At 44.3% G+C, this 12,480-nt stretch overlaps 3 protein-coding genes and 1 non-coding gene across 9 annotated transcripts in view; 2 read left to right on the top strand and 2 right to left on the bottom strand.

Annotated features, from left to right (window-relative positions):
* The first annotated feature begins 1,137 nt into the window (after nucleotides 1–1,137).
* On the top strand, nucleotides 1,138–3,270 carry LOC128875406 (ras suppressor protein 1). The gene is made up of 8 exons (XM_054120953.1): nucleotides 1,138–1,381; nucleotides 1,837–1,887; nucleotides 1,963–2,083; nucleotides 2,172–2,290; nucleotides 2,364–2,446; nucleotides 2,519–2,633; nucleotides 2,712–2,844; nucleotides 2,913–3,270. The coding sequence occupies exons 1-8, from the start codon at nucleotides 1,237–1,239 to the stop codon at nucleotides 2,995–2,997; spliced, it is 852 nt and encodes a 283-aa protein (XP_053976928.1). The 5' UTR covers nucleotides 1,138–1,236; the 3' UTR covers nucleotides 2,998–3,270.
* A 185-nt stretch (nucleotides 3,271–3,455) lies between these two features.
* LOC128875403 (tubulin alpha-1 chain-like) lies at nucleotides 3,456–6,320 on the top strand. The gene is made up of 5 exons (XM_054120951.1): nucleotides 3,456–4,131; nucleotides 4,319–4,535; nucleotides 4,623–5,452; nucleotides 5,746–5,909; nucleotides 5,991–6,320. The coding sequence occupies exons 1-5, from the start codon at nucleotides 4,129–4,131 to the stop codon at nucleotides 6,118–6,120; spliced, it is 1,344 nt and encodes a 447-aa protein (XP_053976926.1). The 5' UTR covers nucleotides 3,456–4,128; the 3' UTR covers nucleotides 6,121–6,320.
* On the bottom strand, nucleotides 3,650–3,731 carry Trnas-gcu (transfer RNA serine (anticodon GCU)). Its single transcript has one exon. It is a non-coding gene; the product is annotated as a tRNA-Ser (tRNA).
* Nucleotides 6,321–6,506: 186 nt separating the features above from the next.
* Nucleotides 6,507–12,480, bottom strand: part of LOC128875402 (protein neuralized) — an 87,312-nt gene continuing 81,338 nt past the window's right edge. For all 6 annotated transcript variants that reach the window (XM_054120950.1, XM_054120949.1, XM_054120947.1 and 3 more), the window contains one exon: nucleotides 6,507–12,440. In XM_054120950.1, coding sequence (XP_053976925.1) covers nucleotides 11,342–12,440 — 1,099 coding nt within the window. In that variant the 3' untranslated portion in view covers nucleotides 6,507–11,341. The remainder of the gene's footprint in view (nucleotides 12,441–12,480) is intronic.

The following is a 12,480-nucleotide window of genomic DNA, read 5'->3' as shown; positions in this document are numbered from 1 at the left end:
AGATGGCAATCGAACTGACACGCAGGCTAGTATCCGTTGCTGCATACCAGGGGCACTAATTTCTCTTTAATTTCTGTTTATTTCCTGGCACATTTTCCCTTCATTTCTGTGATATTTAGACATCATTCTGTGAAATTATAGGGAAATGTACCAGGAAGTAGAGGGAAATATACCAGGAAATGGAGCGAAATTAAAGAAAAATATTCCAGAAAATGGAAGGAAATTAAAGAAAAATATGCCAGGGAATGGAGGGAAATTATAGGGAAATATTGAAGAACATAGAAGGAAATTAAAGGAAAATATGCTAGGGAATGGAGGGAAGTTAAGGGGAAATGTGCCAGAGAATGAAAGGAAGTTAGTGGGAAATTTTACATAGTAATTATCATAACTCAACATGTAATTGTTGATTTGTACACTAACAATTGACTGATATCAAGTTTTTTAAATAAATAGAATTATCGAAAACTGTGGCGCCATCTCTCGGCGAACTACTCAAGTTTGTCGTGATATAGTTCCTACTTCTAGCCGCTAGATTGCGCTACATTTTCGGTATTTTTATTTATTTAAGAAACTAAGCATTAGGCAATTATTAGTGTACTAATCGACAACTAGTAGTTGTAGTATGGCAGTTAGAATGTAAAATTACATTTATATACAGAGAAAAGTCGAGAATGCGTGTTTGAAAATTTTTATTTTGGTGGCGCCATCGAGCGGCGCGATGTGGGAACTATTTCACGACAAACTTGGGCGATTTGCCGAGAGGTGGCGCCACATTTTTCGATATTGTGGGGACAATATTTTTATTCATTTAATAAACTTGAATCAGTCAATTATTAGTGTACAAATCAACAATTAGATGTGGAATTATGATAATTACTATGTAAAATTACATGAATATGGAGAGAAAAGTATACACCTTGAAATCGAACGTATTGGCAAGTGTTAATCCTGAGATACAGACTGAACATCTGGATACTTGCAAGATCCGTTGACAATGGTACAATTCAAAAACAGACAAAATTAGACAAGTGCTTGAAATTAAAAAAAAATCCCGATCTCCGAACATATTTTTATAGTCAAAATTATGGAACGTGGGCGCCATCTGTCGGTGATTCACGTTAAGATCCCAGCCGCAAAATAAAATGCAGTGAAGTCCAGTCAGTGTCGCGAAGTCGCAGGGAGGTGCGCGTATGTTTATTTAAAGCTTACTGACGCGTTGGTACAATTGCGCGCGCAATGAATCAGGCACCAGTGTCGTGTATTCCTGCGGGGAAGATGTCAAAAGCGAAAAAGGTGCTCGATGAAGCTCGAGAGATTGAAAATCCCGAGTTGGATCTCGCGGACAAGGGGATCTCGACGTTCGAGGAGATGCCTGGATTGCGTGAGTCTTACATACCCTCGTGGGCTCGCTTCCTCTTCGCCAAATTAGGCAACTTGTCATGACTGGTTTTTTGGAGCGGACGGAAATCCGAGGTGGCCATTTGTCACTGCCCACGAGGTGGGCGTGTCCACGCGTGCGCGCCAAATCGCTTTGAAAACTACACAATTATTTCAAACAATCGCGAAATCAGATCGCAAAATTATTTAAAAAGAATGTTCCTTCTGTAGGAAGTGTATAATTTCATATTTGTACTAACAGTCATTGGGAATCATTGGTAACTTTTAAATGGGGAAATAGGGGATTCCCAAGAACGCGCAATTTAAATCCAAGATTGGTCTGTTTTAAAAAATAAATTTGTTCATGAATTCCTAACGTTTTGCTGATCCCTGATATTTTTTTAAATTTTTTCTAGCAGCGTATGACTCTATATTTATGAATTCATCTTTTCTTTCAAGTTAACATGATCAACATAACCAGGTTGACTCTAAGCCATAATAAAATTCAAGGTAAATTCTCACTGTAAAATCAGAGTTAGCAGTGAATGACAAACTGTATTATCTACAAATATCTTTTCTATGTAGCTGTACCACCAGGCCTAGCAAATTTAGTCAATCTTGAAATCCTGAATCTGTTTAACAATCACATCACAGAGCTTCCTGTCTCGTTGTCACAGATGCCAAAGCTGCGGATTCTCAATGTGGGGTAAGTCGAGGGTCTAAATACATATATTACATCAATCACACACAAATCTCAAATGAATTCTTAAAGAGTGATTGAAATGAACTTACAGAATGAACAGGTTGGATGTGCTTCCACGTGGATTTGGTGCGTTCCCAGTATTAGAAGTTCTGGATTTGACGTACAATAATCTTAGCGAGACGAATTTACCTGGAAATTTTTTCATGATGGGTTAGTGTAAGATCAATTATTAAAAAATACTATAACTTGTTTCAGCCATTAGCTACAATATTTTGCCTTACAGAAACGTTAAGAGCACTTTATTTGGCTGACAACGACTTTGAATATTTACCTCCACAAATTGGACAGTTAAAGAATTTACAGATTGTAAGTATACAAGAACTTTCATAATAAACTGTATTTATTACTAATACATTTGTACTTTTAATTTCATTCTAGCTTGTACTGAGAGAAAACGATTTAATAGAATTACCAAAAGAAATAGGTGAACTGACACGGCTTAGGGAACTACATATTCAAAGGAATCGATTGACAGTTTTGCCACCAGAGATAGGTATGTGCCAACTATGATAAATACGATAAAATGATTGTATTATACCTCGAAGATACTTAACTGAGAATTATGTTACAGGTAACCTGGACTTAGTGAGCAACAAAGCAGTATTCAGGATGGAGTTCAATCCGTGGGTAACGCCAATTGGTGACCAACTGCAAGTGGGTATATCTCACGTCATGGATTACATTCGTTCTGAAACATATAAATAGTGAGTATCAGAAGTAAGTTATGTTACGTGTTAATTACGCGTTTAAAAACAATGTGCGTAATTTTCAGTGTATATAATCGACACCTCAATGCCAAAGGACCGCCACCCCCAATCGAAAACGACAAGAGTAAGAAAATATCTCGCATGCGTTGAAAATGGGAGAAAAATAAAATATTTTCAAACTAACTTATTACATGACCTGTCTTAGTTCGCTCACTGCCAGTAATCTCATGTCTGTAATACCTGTACAATCAAAACGGTGCCTTAGCTAATCTGCGATTAACAGAAAAGAATATTTTTATCGTGCATTTATACGCGTAGTCCCAATGTATAATTATAGTATCGATATAAATTTATATACCGCAATTGTGTAACATAATACTATTGTATTACTTGCGTTAAATAATATTTTTACAACAAACAGAATAGTAAATAATTTGTATAATAAATTTAATCTCAAAATAAAGGAATTATTTCGTTATCAAATGGAATTTAAATGTTAACACCCTCGATACATGACGTCGACTTTTATTCTTTTTTAATGATAATTCCTGCGTAGGTAGTAGCTGCAGCGTGTCATGTTTCATTGTTCCTATGATTCATTTCTTGCATGTGATTAAATAGACTACCACCACTATTAATACTACTAACACTGTTACATTATTCTTTATAAAAATTTTTTCGTAAGTACTCGTTATTAGTTGTTTTTATTTAGTAAGAGGATATATTTAATAATTATTCAAACGGGGAGGTTTAAGTGAAAAAATAAGTTACGTATGATTTTAGTAAAAGCAAAAAAATTAGTCGACGAGGATGGGATTCGAACCCACGCGTGCAGAGCACATTGGATTAGCAGTCCAACGCCTTAACCTCTCGGCCACCTCGTCCGCTGATTCACGGAGCGAACTGTTCTTGGAACAGGGGTGGCCACCCTCGACTAATAAAAATTAATACTTCTTCATAGCATCGTTCAAAAAAAGAATAAAAAACTTTCTGATCGAATTATACTGTCCGAAAAAATTCTCAACAATTTTAATAAAAATTAAACCAAAAACTATAAAACTACGCCTTTGCTACGTACACGGACGTTCCCGTCGTTCAATTGACATCTACTTTAATTACAAATTACTTCAGTGTAATTACTATTGTCACCCAGCAACTAAAACAAAATTTCTCAAGACCAAGTCTCCAATATTCAGTTGGATTCAGTCGTTCATCTTGTCAACTGGATTCGTCGATCTCAGGTCCCCTCCAGGTCCCTAAAATCATCGAGGAATCAGCAAAATGGTAATTCCTGCTTCGATGGATTATATTATCAAGCTTTTTCCCCGATTATTTATCTAAATAATATTTTTAACTAAATAGCGTCTCCATAGCCTCGGTACAGAAAGTTTCTTCGATTTCCATCGAAATACCCAAAGGAGTTCTTTGACTCCCCAAAATAACTTAAACAATTTCCCATTAAATTAATTAGCGTGAAGTACTCTCAGTTCACATTGGCCAAGGCGGCGTTCAAATGGGAAACGCTTGCTGGGAGTTATACTGTCTGGAACATGGCATACAACCCGACGGCATGCTACCACCTCAAGGGTGCACCAACGACGAAGGGTTTCAAACTTTCTTCAGTGAAACGGGTGGCGGAAAATACGTTCCTCGTGCCGTGTTTTTGGACCTCGAACCCACGGTCATAGGTAAGCATATCTAACTTTAATTCATTCATCTATTATCCATAGTTATTATAAAAAAAATTCAGTATCATTTGCCATCGTCATCCCTAGACGAAGTACGAACGGGAACCTACCACCAGCTCTTCCATCCGGAGCAACTGATCTCTGGCAAGGAAGACGCTGCGAACAATTACGCCAGGGGTCACTACACCCTAGGCAAGGAGATAATCGACCTCGTGCTGGACAGGATCCGCAAGATCGCTGACATGTGCAGCGGTCTGCAAGGATTCCTCATCTTCCACGCCTTCGGCGGTGGCACCGGATCAGGATTCACCAGTTTGCTGATGGAGCGCCTCTCCATGGACTACGGGAAGAAGGCGAAGCTCGAATTCGCGATATACCCCTCCCCACAGATCTCCACCGCGGTGGTGGAACCCTACAACGCGATCCTGACCACGCACACCACCCTGGAGCACTCCGACTGCGCGTTCCTGGTAGATAACGAGGCCATCTACGACATCTGCAGGCGGAACCTGGACATAGAGAGGCCAACGTACACGAACCTGAACCGACTGATCGGTCAGATCGTCTCCTCCATCACAGCTTCCTTGAGGTTCGACGGGGCCCTCAACGTCGACCTGACGGAGTTCCAGACGAACCTGGTCCCCTATCCAAGGATCCACTTCCCCCTGGCGACGTACGCGCCAATAGTCTCCATCGAGAAGGCCTACCACGAGCAGCTCACCGTCATGGAGCTGACGTCATCCTGCTTCGAGCCCGCCATGCAGATGGTCAAGTGCAATCCCCAGAGGGGGAAGTACATGGCGTGTTGCCTGCTCTACAGGGGCGACGTGGTGCCCAAAGACGTCAACGCGTCCATCGCCACGATCAAGACCAAGAGGGCCATTCAGTTCGTCGACTGGTGCCCTACCGGGTTCAAGGTACTTTCTTCGCCCATTTCTTGAAGAGAATGATTATGTCATAGGGAACTCGGTCTTCAGGAGTTTCGTTCGAGTTCAGCTGTAACTGATTGTTGATAATGTAGGCCACTTCCAAGTTTATGGTAATAACTGTTACCATCTGGCGGTACTGTCTGTATCACAAAGTTACCTTCACGTCCAGTTTGGTCCGTGGCCTGCTAGATGGCGTTTCACTGTGTACCACACAGTACCGCGGGAATTTTTGAAATACTCCACAGTTTAAATTTGAAACGATATAGTAGTTTCGTTCTCAGGTGGGTATCAACTATCAGCCACCGACCGTGGTACCAGGTGGGGATCTTGCCAAAGTGCAGCGCGCCATGGCGATGCTTGCAAACACAACTGCAATTGCAGAGGCGTGGACACGGTTGAACAGAAAATTCGATCTGATGTTTGGCAAAAAAGCATTCGTCCACTGGTAACATTGCTACCAAATAATAGCAAATGAAATAAAAGGTTATTCCCAATATAATAGCGAAGTATTATTTCAATGAAATAGGTACGTTGCGGAGAGTATGGATGAGAGCGAATTCGAGGAGGCGAGGGAAGACTTGGCTGCCTTAGAAAAAGACTACGAAGAAGTTGGCATGGACTCGACGGACGCTGGAGAGGGTGAAGATGAAAATTAGACGAATCAGATTTCTTTAACGGAACTTTTTTCCGTTATCGGACTGGTCCGACTGAAGCAACGAATTCTTTTCGTATTGCCGTGTACAATGATTTCGTTAGTTTTCTTTGTATTCGTCCTGTACATCGTTTTAATAGGTAATCTTATTTTTAGCGTACTTGTACATCTATTTTTATACCGCGAATAAAGCTTTACTTTTAATCTGGTCCTATCATTTCAATTTAATAAGACGTTTGCTTCAAAAGTTCCCGCGTCAATGTGAATCCACGATAATAGAATCGTCTAAAATTAATTATGTATATTCTGTTCGTCGTCGAAGAGTTCTTTCAGGTTTCCAGGAAAAAGAAGAGGAAGAGGAAGGATCGATCTTCAACCGACGACGATGTCCGTAGATATTACAGGCTTTTTATTGTGTAGAACAGCACACGGCCGCACGAATTATATTACATATGTATAAATTTGTATCGGCATCTTTACAATTAGGTTCATGGAGAGAACTCTTATCGCACATAGACTTCTTTCGCATCTCAGGGCAAGGGGGTGGGGTGGGGGGGATACAAGGTGACGTATCTTTTTTTTTTTTTTTTACCGTGACGTAATAAACAGCACACACTCGATGATATGACGAGGTGCGCGCGCAGACTTTCGTACACTTCCGAATCGTGCACACTCCCGAGTGTTCTTGTGCGTATCACGTCGAAAGACACAAAAAAGAAACTCGTAAAACAAACAAAAAAAAAAACGCATAAAGACTTAGAGGTTAGAGTCTCCTCGCGCGACAATCGAAAAAAAGAAACGAAATCTCGGATTCTGACCGTAGAGATCTGTAATATCTCTACGAATCTGACCGCGCGGAGGTTGAGGAGGCACGTGCGCCCGCATGTGCCGCGAGTCGGCGCAGTCGAGCGCGTGTGCCTTCGGTGGCGTTGGCTGTTCGATCTGCGCGCGGTCTGGAATGGAAACGGTCACGTAAGAGGGTTTGGCGGGGGTGGTAGAAGAACAGCGATAGTGACGAACGTAAGAACATTAATCAATCGGTACACATCGATACACGGTAATGCTGACACGACGACGACAACGACATCCGGTTGACATCAACGAGAGCGTCTGTATTATCGTTAGGATACCTTCTCGAGGTCATCCAACGTGTCCTAACGTTTCCGGGCAGCGTTCATCTTTTCTTTCGCAGAAATATTTTCCCTTTCTACTTGTATCCGAATCTGAACCTTTCCGTTTCCATTTGGTTTTGTCGTTATAGTTTTTTAGTTCGCAAATTAATCAGGGCCAACTGATCGAATCGCGGGAATTTCGCTTTGACACCTCTCATCGACGCCGAACGCGATTTACAATTATAGTTCTATCGTTAATAGCGTATCTAATAAAAAGATTTCTCCATGCGCGTGTCTCGTCCGACACGCGCGATAATTTTCTTCAAATTATTCTTTCATTAAAACTTTGTATCTTTATAAAATTTCTTCTCTTCTACTTCTCTTTCTCTCTCTCTCTCTTTCTCTCGCACACAAATCAACACGCTTCCTCCATCTCATCATTTCTTTTTTGGATTGGCAGGCGAGTTAAAGCTGCCGCTCGCTGGACTAGAGATTTTACTACTTGCTTTATTGCGCATCCGTTATTCGAGAAGGACCGTTCTATTACTCTTTCTCTTTCTCTATCTCACTTTGTCGCTTCGCTCTCGCGTCTCCGGGTACGGTTAGGAACACCACGATCCCAATCTTCAGACTCGACGATCTCGTTCTTTTGAGGGATTTTCTAAACACTCTTTTTTTTTTCTCTCTCTCTCTCTCTCGCTCTTTCACTCATTCTCTCTACATCTCGCTTTCTCCAGTAACTCCCGACCATTTCTTCGCCCAGCGAAGAGCCTCCTTGTACGGATAACTCGTTCACTGGAGAAGAACTGGTCGACGATATTGCTGGGCACTTTTATGTTTGGAACCATATCGCTGGAAACGAGCTACGAGCAACTTGGATCAAGTTCCTCGCTGACTTGCCATTTCTTTAGTCACTTTTGTGAAACCAGAAGGAAGTAAGTATCGATCACGAACCAAACTTTACGAAGAAGTGAATTTCTAGAGTGATATTAGTGATCCGCAAAGTTACACAACTTTTTCTATATTTTGAGCAGGTTTGGCAGTTGTAGGCACAGTCTTGCTATGATATCTGCAAAGATCTCAGAATCAGTGATGCTACGATCTAGGTTTTTCAATGCTTAGGAACAAACGTGGTAACTGTTCTCAAAAATCCTTCAGTCTGATTTGTTGTGAATAGGTAAAATTGTAAAAACTATCTAAATTTATTATTCGTAACTTTAAGGTTCCGTGGATTTTAATAATTCGAGAACAGTTATCGACTACTCTGCAAGCTTCTATATACACAGTAGTCTGTGCACCAATTATATTAACCACTGAATCACTCAATAAAGCCTGACAAATAATTCTAACCCTTTCCCTGAACACCGGTACCGTCCAAATTTCTCACGAAAAGCATCGACAAGCAGCAAGTTACAGATCACACAACCTAGCATTCGCGATTGGACATTGCTAGGTAGACCCTGACTACTGGTCACCTTGGATACTGGAATCACAGTTGCTCGTTGACACGTTTGAACACGCTGAACGCCTCTGACGAGGCTCGACGGAGTTGAGGCGTATAGTATAGGGACCGTCAGAGCTGACGTCAGAAGACCTCAGCCCAGGGCGATCTTCGTCGATCGTTAAGAAAGCTCGGCGAGCAACGTCGCACGATAAGACGCGTCGTCAAATGTTTATATAAGGCACGGCCTCGAGGACGCTCATCTCTCGTCCGCTAGGTCGCAAACTGGGGTGTCTGCGACGCGTTCGAGGGCCGGGTGAGGGGGATAAAAACGTCGCCGCCCTTGGCGCGTCTCGCTGCTGTACGAAAATAATGTGATCTTACATAGAGAGGATCCTCGTGGTCGACGGGCCGCGCGACGAGGTCGCCAAGGTCGTTTCACGGCCCGTCGTCTCGATTGTCCACGTTAGAACTGGGCAGTGACGATTCGTCGGGGCATATCGCAACGCGGTAAGCGCTTCCAGGCTAAGAGACATCGGGCGAAGCGGCCTGACGCGACGCTGGAGGATTCTATAAATCGTTTTTAGTCCATAACAAATGAGGAATTCCGATCGCCAAATGGCGTCAGATCAGGTCCAGCATCGTTGCTTGAACTCCCGCGATACAGGGAGTCGGTTGACTCGTACTAAACTTGGCTAGATCTAACAGACTAGTAGTTGGCTACCGAGAGCTCCCCAAATAATTTCTTTTTAGTTGTCAACACTGATAAAAGCCTCTAAAACTCTGTCGCTTGTCCCTTGGAACGCAACGCAACCTAACATAGTAACTTTGCTTGTACTCTTGTCGTCGATACGGTTAGGAATTCAACTAGTTTTGCCTGCTATACGCGCAGCGTCGCGTTGGGCCGCTTCTAGGACGAACGAGTCCGATGATTCTCATTTTTATACGGTGGTGGTACTAATAAGACGCGGACGATTCATAGTTCAAAGAGACATGTAATTCTGTTCCAATGTTTACAAGTACCACCGTAGCGCAAAAGTTCGTTACAGAGCGAGAGTTACGCTAGAGTATGCGCGCGCGTCGCGACACTGCCCCGTGGACGATGTCTCAATTCTCTTGGTTGTTCGAGCTCGGTAGAAACGGTTAACACGCTAAGTCTAAACGTATCAAAAAAGTTATCGTCCTTTAAGGCTGGCTGCGTGGAGAGGTTGCGTGAGCTCGTTTGAAACGTACGCAGAGCGGGAGGAGAACGTCGCGCGCTATTCTTTGGTAATACGTACAATTATTGTAGTCATTATACATACACGGCTAATAAGTCGCTGCGGCTCCGCGCTTTCGCCCGGCTTTTACACGCTATTTAAACGTTATATCCAAGCGTTATTGTCGAAAGTAACAAACGAGAAGGTGGGAAAAAACGCGTGTCTGGAAGAACGGCCGGGTGACACGCGTTTTTGGGTGTCGCTTCGAAGCGAACGCCGATGAAGAACGCGAACAAGAAGAAGAAAGAAGAATCGAGGAAAGCGAAAAAAAAAATCGAAGAGTTCTAAACAACTACGGCCTTGGGGAGGGGGTGGGGGTGGTGGTGGTGGTGGCTTACAGAGATTCGTACTACGTAATCACACGGGTTGTATTAAATAAGATACCAAATGTACGACGCCGAGACATCGATGTGTCTGGAGCGATAAAAAACAACGATAATAGGCAATCGTACTCCGTCAATAGCAACGTCTACTCGATAAAAATAATAAATGTAACACGACCCACTATGATGTCGGATCGTGATAATAATATTACTAAGAATAATTGTAATGATAAAAATAATAAGAACTAAAGGCTGAGAATTGTAGCAGCGGTGAGCGTAATAATAGTAACGTTAACATTAATTGGCGATGGTAGCAATAATATATATATATAATATCGATTGTGAAAATATCGAAGATCAATGCTTCGGGTATCCGCCAGGCTATCGACTCTCCATCGTACGAGAATCGTTGCCCATTCAAGGGATGACCATAGATCAAACTCTAATACGAGGGAGAGCCGATAGTCTCGACGAGCCCTTTCTCTTTGTTTCACTCTCAATCACGCTCTGTCACTTTCTCTCCCGCTCATATACACTCACTCATTCTCTAGTCCCTCCTGTTCTCGAAAGCTCACTGTGGTCACTCGCTCGAAGACTAAAGCAATTTTGCCAGCGACACCGCGAATACCACCAATCTGGGTTAAGGATTCGCTGATCGACGACCACGCTGGGTCTAGAGGAACACGTCTCGCGTTCTCGTCTCACGGTGGCGACGGTGGCAGACCATGTACCGTGGAAGCATCTCCATCTCTCTAACGACATTCTAATCGACAAGAGTCTCGAGACAACAACACAGATCTGTTTAATTTTTTCTCTCAACGACGGTCCTGAGAATCGGCACCAACCACCGTCCCTCCTCTATCTCCTAACGATCATAGAAGTCCCTCTTCAAAAAGAACTCGAGGATACCCACCGTCCCGAGCACAGTTTCGCGTCGCAGACGAGAACAACGAGCGCGTGCCGTAAACAACGGAACAGCGATCCACGAGCGAAGCACGCCGTTTGCCTAGTCGCAGAGGAGACGAGTTTAACGAATCAGGAGACATCAGCCCTTGGAACTGTTCCTTCCGCGCAGACCCTGCACCGTTGTTCAGGATCTGTAAATACGAATCACGTCCTTGATGGGCGCCCTGCAGAGCGGGCAGAGTCCGCCGCCCTTGCCGCACCACTGCTGGATGGCGCATGTGTAGCACATGCACATGTGTCCGCACATGTACAGGACGCTGTCGATGCTCCTCTCGTAGCAGATGGAGCACTCGCTGGGTTGTCCAGGAGTGGGTTGAAGGCCCTCGCTCCACTGTTGCAAGTGCGACGACGCCTGGGACGTGAGGGTGCCGTCCATACTCTGGTAGTTGACGGGGTCGACGTAAGTGGAGGAACCCGTGCTGGCCATGGTGCCCGTCAACGGCGCCGAGGTCTGTCTGGATGATCCTGGATGCGACGTGGACGCCAGCGCGCTTGGTGGCAGGTGCAGATGAGGATTTCTGTGGCCCGCGGAGGCGTAGGTGGGCTGAGGTGTGGACGAGGGTGGCGTCGGGCAGCTGGTTTGTGGCGGTAGATTCACCACGAGGACCGTGCCACCGCCTACAGCCGGCTTAAACTGAACCATTTCGGAGAATCTGGAGAGCTCGGTGGCAGCGTTACTGTGATTCGAGAACTGTTGCTGTTGCTGTTGCTGCTGAACGATAGTGGCCGGAGATGAGTTGCTTTGTCGTTGTCGCGGAGGAGACGTGGGTCTGCTGGCCAGCATTCTGACCCGCTGAGTGCTACCGTACACGTCGACGAACGCCCAGAGCTGCAGACTCTGGTCGATATGCATCACCACGTTTGGAGGACCGCCGTTCTTGCTCATTTGAACCTCTCCAAAGTGGGTCACTGTGAAGGCTATCTCGTCGCCAGGTTGAGGGCTAGAGGCCACGTCCTTAGAAACCACCCAGTACTCGGGACGATCCAGCAACAGATCGCTGTCGTCAGGTAGGTCTTCGGCTGTTAGGCGAGCAGGATCGCAGGAGGTCAGACCCATCGCTAGAGCACCGACGTACATCGGCTCTGTGGCGAGTATTTGCACCACCAGGCGCTCTCCGAGCAGCAACGGTCGACCCGTGAACGCGTAGCCGTGACAGAATTCCGTGTCGGTGCGCGTTGCCACGCACTGCTGGTTACTGAAGCGGATGTTCCTGCCTCGAGTCCTGGGGAAAAAGAAACGAGGAAGTGATTAGACGACTGCTT

The sequence above is a fragment of the Hylaeus volcanicus genome, chromosome 4 (assembly GCF_026283585.1).
Source record: "Hylaeus volcanicus isolate JK05 chromosome 4, UHH_iyHylVolc1.0_haploid, whole genome shotgun sequence".
NCBI lineage: Eukaryota > Metazoa > Arthropoda > Insecta > Hymenoptera > Colletidae > Hylaeus > Hylaeus volcanicus.
The sequence above is the reverse complement of the archived record's forward strand: the minus strand, read 5'-3'. Positions and strand labels throughout refer to the sequence as shown.